This window comes from Delphinapterus leucas, chromosome 18, assembly GCF_059928025.1.
Source record: "Delphinapterus leucas isolate spDelLeu-1000000601 "Yukka" chromosome 18, BTC_Dleu_Yukka2, whole genome shotgun sequence".
Classification (NCBI taxonomy): domain Eukaryota; kingdom Metazoa; phylum Chordata; class Mammalia; order Artiodactyla; family Monodontidae; genus Delphinapterus; species Delphinapterus leucas.
The window spans coordinates 14,647,327-14,660,738 of record NC_143146.1 but is presented as its reverse complement, the minus strand read 5'-3'; the positions used below and the strand labels follow the sequence as shown (position 1 = coordinate 14,660,738).

At 44.7% G+C, this 13,412-nt stretch overlaps 1 protein-coding gene across 1 annotated transcript in view; it reads right to left on the bottom strand.

Annotated features, from left to right (window-relative positions):
• DZIP1 (DAZ interacting zinc finger protein 1) overlaps nt 1-13,412 on the bottom strand; it is an 82,871-nt gene that overhangs the window by 47,693 nt on the left and 21,766 nt on the right. Inside the window, exons 2-6 of the mRNA XM_089899812.1 lie at nt 7,685-8,592; nt 6,495-6,621; nt 5,648-5,793; nt 5,550-5,582; nt 4,883-5,437 (exon numbers count right to left, since the gene is read on the bottom strand). Coding sequence (XP_089755938.1) covers nt 4,883-5,437; nt 5,550-5,582; nt 5,648-5,793; nt 6,495-6,621; nt 7,685-8,592 — 1,769 coding nt within the window. The remainder of the gene's footprint in view (nt 1-4,882; nt 5,438-5,549; nt 5,583-5,647; nt 5,794-6,494; nt 6,622-7,684; nt 8,593-13,412) is intronic.

Below are 13,412 nucleotides of genomic sequence, written 5' to 3'. Positions count from 1 at the left end.
GCCTCTCACTGCCGCGGCCTCTCCCGTCACTGAGCACAGGCTCCGGACGTGCAGGCCCAGCGGCCATGGCTCATGGGCCCAGCAGCTCCGCGGCATGTGGGGTCTTCCTGGACCGGGGCACGAACCCATGTCCTCTGCATCGGCAGGCGGACTCTCAACCACTGCGCCACCAGGGGAGCCCCTGCCTTACTCTTAATCAGTATAATTGCATCAGAAAACTTTAGGTTCTAATTTCCCAGAAAACTAACATTATGGCATATTTCTAAGCATTACATTTCAGAGGATCTTTACAGCATCTTTTACGACTTCTCTGCTCGTGAGGACTGTTCTGGTTTCCTCACAACAGTTTAGGGACTGCCCACACTGGCTAGGGTGTAAGTGTGGCTCTTGGGCTACACACAGCAGTGGAGAAAGGAAAGGAAGAGGAAACATGGAAGTGTAACTTTTAATTTCTCAAAATAGAAAATACGTATTTTAACTATTGCAATAATACGGAAAACTCATGAGCTCAGGGTAAGAAGGGGCTCATACTCCAAAAAGAAAAGACTGACATTTTGACTACATCAACATGAGAAACTTCTATGACAAAAATACCAAAACAAAGTTAATAGACTTCTGGTTTCTGGATCTGCATGTAAGGAGCTTGAAAATCGCCACTCCATCCTAACAACAAGGAAAAAGCTGAACAGACTGAAAAATCCACAACTTCTTGGATCTGTAAGAGAGGGGAGGATACAGGGCAAACCACTGCCCCTGAGTGTGCTTTTCAACACTGCACTTTAAGTCCTTGCTAATGTAATAAGGCAAGAAAAAAATTAAAAGATATACAGACTGGAAAGGAAGACACAGAACTGTCTTCGTTTGCAGATGACATGATCGTCTGTGTAAAAAATCCAAAAGGATTGCCAAAAATCTCCTGGAACTAATAACCAGGTATAGCAAAGTTGCAGGATACGAGGTTAATATACAAAAGTCAACTGCTTTCCTATATACCAGTAATGAACAAGTGGAATCTGAAATTAAAAATGTAATAACATTTACATTAGCACCCCCCAAAATGAAATACTTAGGTCTGTTGATAACGGGGCAAGCTATGCATGTGTAGGGGCAGGAGATATATGGAAACTTTTTGTACCTTCCCCTCAATGAAACTAAAATTGCTCTAAAAGAAAAAACTTAAGTTCACACAAAAACCTGCAAGTGAATGTTTATAGCAGCATTATTCATAAGAGCCAGATACGGGTTCCAGGCAAGATATCCTACAAAAGTAAAAGGTCAACAGACTCTGATTCATGTACACCATGGAATACTAGTCAGTTTTTTAAAAGTGAATGGATTAGTGAAACCTGAAACAACTGGCTATCAGGCCCCAAAGCCAAAACTATCTGATCTACCATCACTGGGATTAAAACATACTTTATAATAGATCTTACAGTAATTAGAAACTTAATAAAAGTCAGATCATTCTTTACAATGAAAAACAGCAGGAGGTTCAGGAATCCTACTTATTGCACAAAGATTCTGCCTTAGAAATAATAAAGTTCCCTTTCAGGGTAAGAAGGTGGGAAGGAATTCTACATCATGTAGAATCAAATTTCTCCATTAATAAGATAATGATAAAACTTTAAAAAATGCTGTAAAAACTTTATCCTATAACCCTTTGCATTTTCTTAAAAAAATACTTTTAAATATATGATAAATATGTTTGATATACAGATGAATGATATAAACTGCTATTTCAAAGGAGTTCCCTTAAAGCATCTTTAGGACAGAAAGTGACATAATGAATTAAGAAAAATTAGGTACTATGAACTATTCATAGAAAGGAATCTGATACTCTTTCCATGACAACCCCAGGGATATAATATGTCAAATTATGTCCAGTGTACTTGGTTTCAGAATGTTGACTACATGTAGGTTGTATGCTATGTAAAACATGTAAATGTCTTAATACCACTTCTATCCAAAATCATTAAAAATTTAAAAATACTTAGTGTAATGAAATTAACACAAGAACTCAGGATTCCTTTACCTAAATGAGTAGGATGGAGGTTTTTGATTCCTCCAGATGTTTTTTAAGACCTCTCAAAGACAATGACGGAGAACAGGAGATAAAGATTTTCACTATGCCCACTAAGAGCTAGGCCCGGGCTTCCCTGGTGGCGCAGTGGTTGAGAGTCCGCCTGCCGATGCAGGGGACACGGGTTCGTGCCCCGGTCCGGGAAGATCCCACATGCCGCGGAGTGGCTGGGCCTGTGAGCCATGGCCGCTGAGCCTGCGCATCCGGAGCCTGTGCTCCGCAACGGGAGAGGCCACAACAGTGAGAGGCCCCCGTACCGCAAAAAAAAAAAAAAAAAAAGAGCTAGGCCCTGTTACATCACTATCTCTTAAAATTTCCATGGCAACCACTTTATCCATGAAGAAATCAAAGCTCAGGAAAGTTAAGTTGCAGCCTTATTGGTTACACAGTTTGACCCATGTCCCTCTGACAGCAAAATGCATGCTTTTTCTACTCCCCAACACTCATCTCCAACTCAAAGGGGCTCAATAATTGAAACAAGGGACAGAAATTCACTGACAGATTCCAAAATCTATCTGTGTTGCTGAAGTGTGGGGAGGAATCTGAGTCTTCCAGCTGTGAAAATGAAAGGTCTTCTTAGAGTCTAAGTCCTATTATAATCCACTGGAATTTTTTAATTTTTAAAGTTTTAAAAATAATTTGATAGCCAGATCACTGGTACACACTGGCCTTTACACATGGCCATCAAACTTCCCCGGCTGTTGGAGGTTTCTACTTAAATAAAAATTCACACTGCAGACTAAAGTCAAATAACTATTTAAACAAAATCAATTGACTTCCCATAAATTTTACTATAGGCCAAATATCCCTAGCTTACGAATCTGTAACAAAGATTATAACACCGTGGAATCCCTGCTAGCTTACATGCCAACTATTTTTAGCAGCAGTCTTTGACTACCCCTCCCTGAAACACTGATTCTCACAGCATCTCAGCACTGTGACCTCTGGCCTTCTGGTCTGAGGATTCATAAAGAGATAGGTCACAGGTAGCCACAGCTCACTACAGGGAAGCCACTGCAGAAATCAACATCCACTTGTTGGATGCTATTTACTGAGCTTCCCTCGTGCTATACATGCATTATCTCACAGGATTCTCAGAGCAACCCTACTACTAATGTTCTCATTTTCCAGATGAGGAAACTGAGGTTTAGAAGTTAAAAGACTTGCACAAAGGAATCGGTGGAATTCAAACCCAGGTAGTCTGACTCCAGAGTTGTCACCCTAAAGGCTCTCACTGCTCAAGAACTCCATAAAGAGACAATGGCAAGTCACTTAATAGAGGGCAGAGTATACGTGTACTACACTAAGTAGGAAAAGGTGGTGTGGTCATTCCTATCTCTTCTTGGCCACACCTGGGCACACCATACAGCTACCACCGCCATTCAGAGTCTGAGTGGCCAAGAGTTGGCAGGTGTCACTCATTTGATAAAAGTGAGCCATTACTTTTTTATCATATTATCATTCACATTTGAAAATCTTCACTTACGAACAGCTATTTTTATGATAACCAAAAGAACAAAAGTTTATGAACATATAATTTTTATGTTACAGGTTTTAATGTTTCATTGAATAATACCAAAGCCAGGTAAACTTTCTTTAATGTTTTAAACAGAACCTATTCTATCCATTTTATGATAATTACATTTAAAGAGCCATCTCAGCACTATTTATAAATATTTAGTTTTTAAATAGCATTTATGAAACACATAGGCAATTAGCAACATCAGGTATCATTGGATGACTATACCAAAAGGTTGTATACCCAAGGCTAAACATTAAGACTTTCTAACAGCATTCTTTCCCAACTGTTCACCTAGTTTAAGTACACTTCTCTCAAGGCTCCTGTTGGGTCAGTCTTAAGCACTATTAACCTCACTGTTTTCTGAGCCCTACACCCAGTTCTCCACATTCACTCCTGATTTGCCTCCACCATTACCTAAATCCACTGAGGCCTTTTAAGTCCTATTTAGCCAAAATGACTGGAATGTAGGGGTGTGAAATCAGTCTTGTCAGTCTATTGCTTACTTTGATATCTTCATCAAACATTCTTTGCTTCTTCCACCTAACCAATAAAAAAGATAAATATGCTGGTTTCTGTTACACACAAAAATGACAATATTTATCTTGGGTTCAATGTCTAACCCCTTAACAGTTGGGAGATTAAGAACAAAAAGGCAAAATTAAAAAAATTTTTAAGTAGTACTGTTATATCAGCAAGTATTCTCCTGCTTAGGAAATATACACATTGAAATACTTAAGAGTCTGCGACTCACTGCCAAATGGTTCAAAGGTAATAGGATGAAAGAGAGACAGAGAAAATAAGGCCAATGTGGCAAATGTTAATAATTGGTGTAAGGAAGTTTTTGCACTGATTTGTAATCTTTCTGTAAATTTAAAAATATTTCAAAATTTAAAAATGAGGAAAAAAAATCCACAAATTTAAGCATTCCATATCATTTGGGGCCGCAGCTCAACAGCAATATGTACCTGGTTTATTTTTCATTACACCGATTAGGAGGAAGAAACAGTTTCTTAAACAACCAGCTTTTAGATAATTCAAGAAAGCACCGCAGTCAACGTTACTTAATTAATAACCCTATGCTAGTCTACACAAGGTAACGAACCACGTTATCTGTTGGTTAAAATTACTCTTTCGCTTAAATATATGCTGTTTCTTCTAATATAGAGTACAAATCAAAAAAAAAAAAAAAAAAAAAAGGCAGTGCTGTAGGAAAGGGCTCTCAGTAGCCCAGCCAGTAGGAACTGAGGGTTTTACTGGGTAATCACAAGGCAGCTTCCCACCTGGAAGTAGCTGGCTTTGGCCTCAATCATCAACTGCTGGGTGGAGATCAACTTTTTCCTGCGTTTACACTCTTCCCTGAGTAGCTTGATCTCGCCGGCCTGCTTGGCGAGGAGCTTCTTGCTCTGCTCGCACTCGGCCAGGCTCAGGCGCAGCCGCTCCTCCAGGTTGTGCAGCTGCGAGGTGAGGAACTCCTGCGAGTGCAGCAGGTACTCGATGGTGAGCTGCGCCAGGCGGATCAGCTTCAGCAGCACCGGGTCCACCCCCGACTGGCAGTGCGGGCACTTCTCGTCCTCCAGCTTGCAGAAGGTGATGTTCATGATGTTCTCCTGCAGCGTGAGCACGTCCACGGCGCCTGCCACCTTGTCCACGTCGATGGCGCTCAGCCGCCGCCAGTCCACGTTCTCCAGCCGCGGGCGGAACTGGAAGAAGGGCAGGGGGCCCGAAGCCGCGCTGGGGGGGCCGCAGGCCATGGCGGCCCCGCCCGCCGCGGCGGCTTCGGAGGCGGGTCTCTCCAGGCTGTTGGCGAGCGGGTAGTAGACGTGTTTCTGAAAGGGCTGAGGGAAGGAGAGAGAATGGGGGAGGCGGAAGGGGCTGGGAGTTCCGTGGAGTCCCCGCCGCCCCAGCCCGGCATCGGCAGGCGGGCATCCCCGGCTTGCCGCCTCTTACCATGCTTGGAAGCAAATCCGCCGCCTCTGCCGGCTTCGGAGGAGGGGGCAGTCCCGTCTACCCGGCCCGGGCCGCCTCCCGGGCCGCCGCCGCCCCACCCCTCGGAGCGGGGAGAAGGCCGGGTCCCGGCGGCGGCGGCGGCCTAAGGCCTGGGCGTCTAGGCCGTTGTTATGGCAGCGCCACGGGCGTGGACCTGGAGCAAAGTGCGAGCCGGCCGGCGCGCGGTCAGCGTGCGCCCAGGGCCCTGCGGGGCCAAAGAAGAACTCGTCGTGAGCCAGCCGAGAACACACCGGTCCACCTCGAGAGGGCACACTTCCTGAGCGCCGGCTCGCGGGGCACCACCTTGCAAGTCTCTAAGGCGCGGGGAGCCACATCCTAGCTGCCAGCCTGTGATCCTCGCCTTAGGTTTTTGAGATTAGAAAGAACCATTCATCCTCCTCTTTCACGCACAACTCAGAAAACGTGAAGCAACAAATCTATGTAAAATTAAATGGGATGGAGAGGGGCCTAGTTGCAAAAGGGCACGAAGACACTTTGGGGTATAATAAAAAAAATGTTCTCTATTTTGATTGTCTTGTTGATTACCCGGGCATATACATTTTTCCAAACTCACTGAATGGTACACTGAAAATTAACGGTGCATTTTGTACATTATACTTCAATAAAGTTGTTTTAAAAATTAAATTTGTAGTGTAGTTAATTATATTTGATGGAAGGCCTCCTAAATTTCTTACATCCAAGATACTTTTTAAAATGGAGTCTTTCTTCCTCTCTGGGTTGGCCACCTAGATATAACATTCGGATAGAATTTCAAACCAAAGAACTTCCCCAAATATGTAATACCTTACTTGTCTTTCCAAAAGGATACCTTTTTTCAAAATGTGAAGATAAAGACAATTATATGGAGGGGGAACTTTACAGGGCCCTGGTATTTACCTTACAAACTTGTGTGGCAGCTGCATTCTGTTTTCTGGAGAGGCTGAACTATTTCTAGCAGCAACTCGTAGACCTCAGGCCTCTCATTCTCGAGGTCTTCTGGGAGCTGCCTGTGGTTACCATAGAGATGTATGAACTGAGGAAAAGCCAGCCATTCCTCAGTCCACCGGGGAGTCCCTGCTTGGACCAACCATCAGGAAAATTTTTGTCTCTCCTAACAGCCAAAGAACAGAAGAAACGAAAATACAGTTCAGAGTAACTGGAAGCAAACTTGTAATGTCAAACATTTCTAGCCCTTTCTAGACACTGAGAACTAGAAATAAGCCCACAGGAAAGCATCCAGAAACTAAGCACACACTTCGTTAGACTTCATAGAAGCTGTGCATCCAAATAATTTTGAACGGGATTTTGAAAGAAAAAGAGCTATTATCGATTAACTACAGCCAGCATGACAGTCTTAAAGATCTAGCTTCAAAGTCTGACTCTTCCATTTACTTGCTGCCTGACCTACAAGTTATGGCAGCCCTAGGCTTCAGTTTCCCAGTCTGTTAAATAGACGTCAGGATACCGACCTGGCAGGTCTATGTACCCTGGACTCCATCCACTGGGCTGCAGGATCAGCGGGAACAAGGGCCGTGGTCTCTCTTGCTCACCGTTATATCCCCAGCACCTGGCATAGATCACGCACGGAGAGGCGCGTTAAGAATTTGCCAAAAGGACAAGTGGATAAAGAATGATCCGAATGAGGGGCTTCCCCCGTGGCTCAGTGGTTAAGAATCCACCTGCCAATGCAGGGGACACGAGCCCTGGTCCGGGAAGATCCCACGTGCCCGTGCGCCACAACTACTGAGCCTGTGCTCTAGAGCCCGTGAGCCACAATTACTGGGCCTGCATGCTGCAACTACTGAAGCCTGAGTGCCTAGAGCCCGTGCTCTGCAACAAGAGAAGCCACCGCAATGAGAAGCCCGCGCACCACAAGGAAGGCTAGCCCCTGTGGGCCGCAACTAGAGAAAGCTCAGGGGCAGCAACAAAGACCCAGACAAAAATAAATTAATTAAATAAATTAAAAAAAAAAAAGAACGATCCGAATGAATTAGGCGCTTAGGAAACGTCAGCTCCCGGCCCCTGTCCCTCACATTTCCTGTGCCCCGGGCTCTGGGTCCAAGCCCTTGAAACTGGGTCTATCCGCGCGCTCCCACTGCATTCTGGGGAGGAGGCGCGCGGGGCTCGAGGCGCCCATCTCCGTTCGCCGCCACCACTCCGCCCGGCCGCGAGCGCCGCTCCGCTGGCCACCCTCGCCCCTCCGCTGAATCTGAGTCGCAAGATGGCCGGAACAGGAAAGAAGGGGTCACCCTTTCCCGTTCCCTCTGAAGGGCCTCCAGCCGGGCGCAGCGCCTCCCGCCCCGGGCGCACCATGGGGACGACCGCCGAACCCACAAAGACAAAGGCTGGGGAACGCAGGCTCCAGTGGGGTCCCGGCGCCTCCCCTTAGAAGGCAAGCAAACGGGGGAGTGGGAGGTTGCGGCAGCCAGGCCAGCGGGGTCTGCAGCCTCGGCTCGCAGCGGGAAAAGAGGAAGGAGGGCCCGGCTTCGCGGGCACCCAGAGGCTCCGGCCTCCCCTGGGCGCCTGGCGCATCCCTGACCTCGACTCACCCCAGCTGCGCGCTTCTGGGCGGGCGCCGGGCGCTGCAGGCGGACAGGGGCGAAGCTGCGGACGCAGGCTCCAGGGGCGCTGCTAGCGCGGGCGGGCCCGTGGAGGCCGAGGAGCAGCCGGGAGGGAAGCGGCGGGCCAGCTCCTTCTTCCAGGACGCAGAGTGAGGCCTGTCCTGGGTAAGTTGTGGCGAGGCTAACCGCCTGGCGCCTCTCTAGGCCCTCCCAGATTCCCGGCCACGGGCGCCTCGGGATCCCCCACCCCCCTCCCGCCCCCTCCCATCTGCGATCTCCCCCCGGCCTCTTCTCTCTGCCTCCCGGCTCCTCCGGCAGCTGGGCGGGACTGTGCGCGTCTAGACCGCCGCGCGAAAATGCGCTCCGCCAATCCCGCTGTTGGTGCAGACACGTGGTGCCTGGGCGCGCTCTGTTGCTGGCGTGGGATGCTAGCCCCAGGAAGACTTTTCAAAGAGAAACCAGATTTACTTCTACCCTGCGGTTAGCCTAACGCCCAGCTAGCTAATTTCCCATAAAGGCAGGGGCTTTTTGTGAATTCCTTCTAAGAAGAGATGCATTTTAATCACAGAAGTCTGCAGATGCAAGAGACCTTATAGGGCTATCTCATGCAGCCTTGCACTCGAGTGACGGGGAAAACAGGATTAAAGACCATTTGCCGAAGCACACAAGGATTTAAATCCATCTAGATTGCGTGTCTCTTTTGGTTATGCCCATTTTAGGACGAAAGGCGTGGATCTCTGTTGGCAGAAAGTTTGTCGGTGGGGGAGAGGGGACGTCCGGGGTCAAAAGTAAGGTAACTGTTTTTTAACCTAAAACTCGAACACACGGTCTAACAATGGGGCAAAATTCCATATAATGCGTAATCCAGAAAGTATGCACATATTTTAACAACCATGAGGTTGACCCAGATTGAGAAATTTGAGTGCATCTTTTGCAAAATCTTACTGTCTGTTGTAGCAAAATAGTTCTTCACTTAGAAAGGAGTAACTTCATAATTTTTGTTGGATGACAACGTGTTACTGTAAAATGCCTTTACTTGTGTTTCTCTTTGACTGAATTAACTTTATCGGCTACTTTATTTAGCACAAGGCATCAAAAATAGTAATAGCTCAAAAAGTATGTTGAATTCCTTTCTTGTTTTAGTTTTTAATTAAAATCATAAGACCTAGGACAACCTTAACAGGTTTTAAAAAATGTGTCCAATTTCAATTTAATGCTTAAATTGGAAAGATCCAGGATCCCATAAAAATGCTCTAAAGTAGTATGGGTAAAGATTTCTAGATAGAAATTTCAGGCAATGTGAGGGAGATGTGGCCACTGCTTTGCAAAATCTATGTACTCTGTAGCCCTTTGTGGTGTGTGTGTGCATGCCTTAGAGGATAATTGCTTAATTAACATTATTTGATAATACACCATTTGTGTTACCAGTATGCCACATATGCAGAATTGGAAGAAATAAGATGAACCAGTTGACCTTGGCATTGGCATAGCAGCAATCATACATTCTTTTTTTTTTTTTAATTTTATTTATTTATTTTTGGCTGTGTTGGGTCTTCGTTGCGGTGCACGGGCTTTCTCTAGTTGCGGTGAGTGGGGGCTACTCTGTTGCAGTGCGTGGGCTTCTCATTGTCGAGGCTTTTCTTGTTGCGGAGCACGGGCTCTAGGCACTCGGGCTTCAGTAGCTGTGGCATGTGGGCTCAGCAGTTGTGGCTTGCGGGCTCTAGAGCTCAGGCTCCGTAGTTGTGGAGCACAAGCTTAGTTGCTCCGCGGCATGTGGGATCTTCCCGGACCAGGGCTCGAACCTGTGTCCCTTGCATTGGTAGGCAGATTCTTAACCACTGGGCCACCAGGGAAGCCCAATCATACATTCTTGATCCTTTCAAACCTCTTATACCAGTTATCACAGCTGAGCAGGGTGTTGCTGTGGTAATTAAATAATTAAAAAATTTAAAGTTATTTAGGTATCTGTCTCCTGCATCAGACTATGAGAACCTGATGTGTTCTAGCACACTGAGCACATAGTAAGTGCTCAAATAAGTATGTGGTTTTGAAGACAGAAATGATCCTAAAAAAGTAAAATAGAAATATTGGTTACTATTGATCGTGTTGTATAGTTAGTAAATTAAAGTGTTATATCTGAATTTATTTCAAATTTTTGTTTTCATTTCTCCTGTTTGAAAACAGCAAGTGCGACAAAATGAAAATTACATTGAGGCAGGCAGTTGGGGATGGTGGCTAGCATGGTATCTATTTATTATTAAACATTACCAGGTCTTATAGGAGTAAAACAAAGATTAGATATTCAAAGTGGACTTCGAATCAAAGTAATTAAAAGGTATCAAATCAGACAATACATGTTGTTTCTGCCCTTCGTTTTTGATCACCTGGCTAATGTCTTTTAGTTATAATTATAATATCATATATAGTATACAGAAAAGTGTGTAAGATATATATGTACATTTTAAAGAATAATCAAGTGAACATTTATATACCCACCCCCCAGTTTAAACCATTCCTAGCATTTTGGAAACTCCTCTTTGTACCTCCCCAATCATATCCCTTTCCATCCTCCTACTTAACAGTTGTCCTAACTTTTGGGTTAAATCATTCCCTTTTTTGTACAGTTTACACATTATATTGTTTACATGTTATATAGACAGTATATTATTTACTTTTGAAAAATTGAGTAGCAAGCACAACTTGTGTAAAGATGAGTCAGATGAGTGTCAGGGTCCATACTACCTTTTAAGGCAAGAGGGCTTCCACCCTGGCCTGGCCCTTTAGAAAAGCCCAAGAAGCTAATGGACCTGGTCCTCCCATAGCCTGTGCTCTCCCATTCTAGACCATACTTCATAGAACCTTGGAACTTCCCGCACAAACTGTCCACGCCAACTTTCAGAGCCTGTATGGGCTGCTTCTCCAAGTCTGTCTTCTCAAAGACGGACTGTATTGCTTATGGTTAGCCACATGGGGTGGCTGCAGTCAGCAGACTATTTAGAAGTACTAAATAGTGCAGGTATATGGATTGGCAAATATAACCCTTAGGCACACAAGGCCTCTCTCTGGTCGGGATGGTGCCAGGATACAAAAGAGAAGAGTTGCTGCCTGGGAGCTTGGCAGAGTGCAAGAATTCTAAATTCAAACCTGGCTTCTCAGCCTCAGCTTCCTGTGAGTAACTTAAAATAGGATGCTGCTGGCAGGCGGTTGTCAATGTATATTGCAAACTCTAGGGCAACCATTAAAAAATTAAAAAGAGGAGTATGATTAATATGTTAAGAGAGGAGATAAATGGAATGTTATAAACTGCTCCATTAAAACCAGAAAAGGCAGGAAAAGAGGGTGAAAAGAAAAGAAAAGAAAGAAAGGAAGGAAGAAAGAATGAATAGAAAACAGTTACAAACATGGAAGCCATTAGCCCAATTATATCAATAATCATTTTAGATGTGAATGGTCTAAATAAACCAATTAAAAGATTGTCAGAGTGGATTAAAAAAAATTAGACCCAACAGTATGTTACATATAAGAAACTCACTTCAAATATAAAGACTTAGATGGTTTAAAAGGGATAGAAAAAGATACATCACTAATCAAAGGAAATCTGGAGCAGCTGTATTAGTTTCAGACAAAGCAGACCTCAGAACAAGGAAAGTGATTAGGAACTAAGAGGAATACTGTATAATGTTGAAGGGGTCAGTGTTCCAAGAAGACGTAATCCTTAACATGTATGCACTCAAGAAAGGAGTATGAAAATAAATGAGGCAAAACAGAACTGGAAAGAGAAATAGACAAATCCACAATTATACTTGGACACTTCAACATCCCTCTTTAACAATTAATAGATCAGTTAGGACAAAATTGACCCAAGTAGTCCTATCAATCAACCTGATCTAACTGGCAATTATAGAATACTCCATCCAACAACAGGAGAATACACGTTCTTCTCAAATTTGCATGGAACGTTCAGAAAGATAGACTACATTCTGTGCCATCAAACATATCTTAACAAATGTAAAAGAATAGAAATCATACAACATATGTTCTCAGACCACAGTAAAATTAAACTAGAAATCAGTAGCAGAAAGATAGCTGGAAAATCCCCAAATATTTGGAGATTAACCAACACGCTTCTCTCAAGAGAAATTTTAAAATATTTGGAACTAAATAATAATACAACTTATTAAAATTTGTGGGATGCAGTGAAAATGGGGCTTAGAGGGAAATTTGCTCATTAGAAGTGAGTCCCTAAGTTTGACCGACACCCAAGGGGAGGGGAATCAGGTTTGCCTTTTGAAGGCAGGATGCATCAAAGATTTTGAGGCGGTATTTTGAAACTACACCGCAACCAGTACCAGAACCTCCCTTTCTTTGATTGTTCTGTGGTGGCTTAAGTAGAGAAAATGACTTGATGACAGTTTCAATTTACAATTCAATTGAACCGTTTACGTGTTGCCTTGAACTGACTAGGGTCCGGAAGATGGGTTCAAAACCAAAAACCAAAACCCAAACCTAACTCTCATGGAGGGTGGCTCAGTCCTGGTGTTTGTAGTAGGATGGGAGGGGCCCTACAAACCAGATAAGAACTTGTGGTTTGATGAAATGCCGCACTTTGAAGCCCCTGATTAATTTATGGGGGAAGAGTCAGACTGTTTTTATCAGAATCTGATTGATATGACCATGGTAGGATTACCAAGCTGGCTTTACCTCTGGTAGTTAACAGCCTCTACATGGGCCCAAGCATCTTGGGCTCCTCCCATCCCCCCTGAGATCTGGGAGTCCATTTCAATGGCAGCTCTTGCACCCAGCTTTCCAAGTCTAGAGAGGGCTTTTTGTAAAGAGCAGTCACTTCCCTTAGGAGATGGATACAGAATTTTAGTTCACTGCGCTTTCAAGCCCTCTTCCTTTAATGTGTCTTCCTGCTCTGCAGAAGCGAGGAAGCTAACAACCGTGCTAACCAGACTCCTTTCCAGCTCATATTCTGCAAGCAATTGGTTTCTGCCAATTAGACACACTTTAAAAAAAAAATAAATTTATTTATTTATTTTTGGCTGCGTTGGGTCTTTGTTGCTGCGCGCGGGCTTTCTCTAGTTCTGGCGAGCAGGGGCTACTCTTCGTTGGGGTGCCCAGGCTTCTCATTGCGGTGGCTTGTCTTTGTTGCGGAGCACGGGCTCTAGGCGTACGGGCTTCAGTAGTTGTGGCACGCGGGCTCAGTAGTTGTGGCTCACGGGCTCTAGAGCGCAGGCTCAGTAGTTGTGGTGCACGGGCT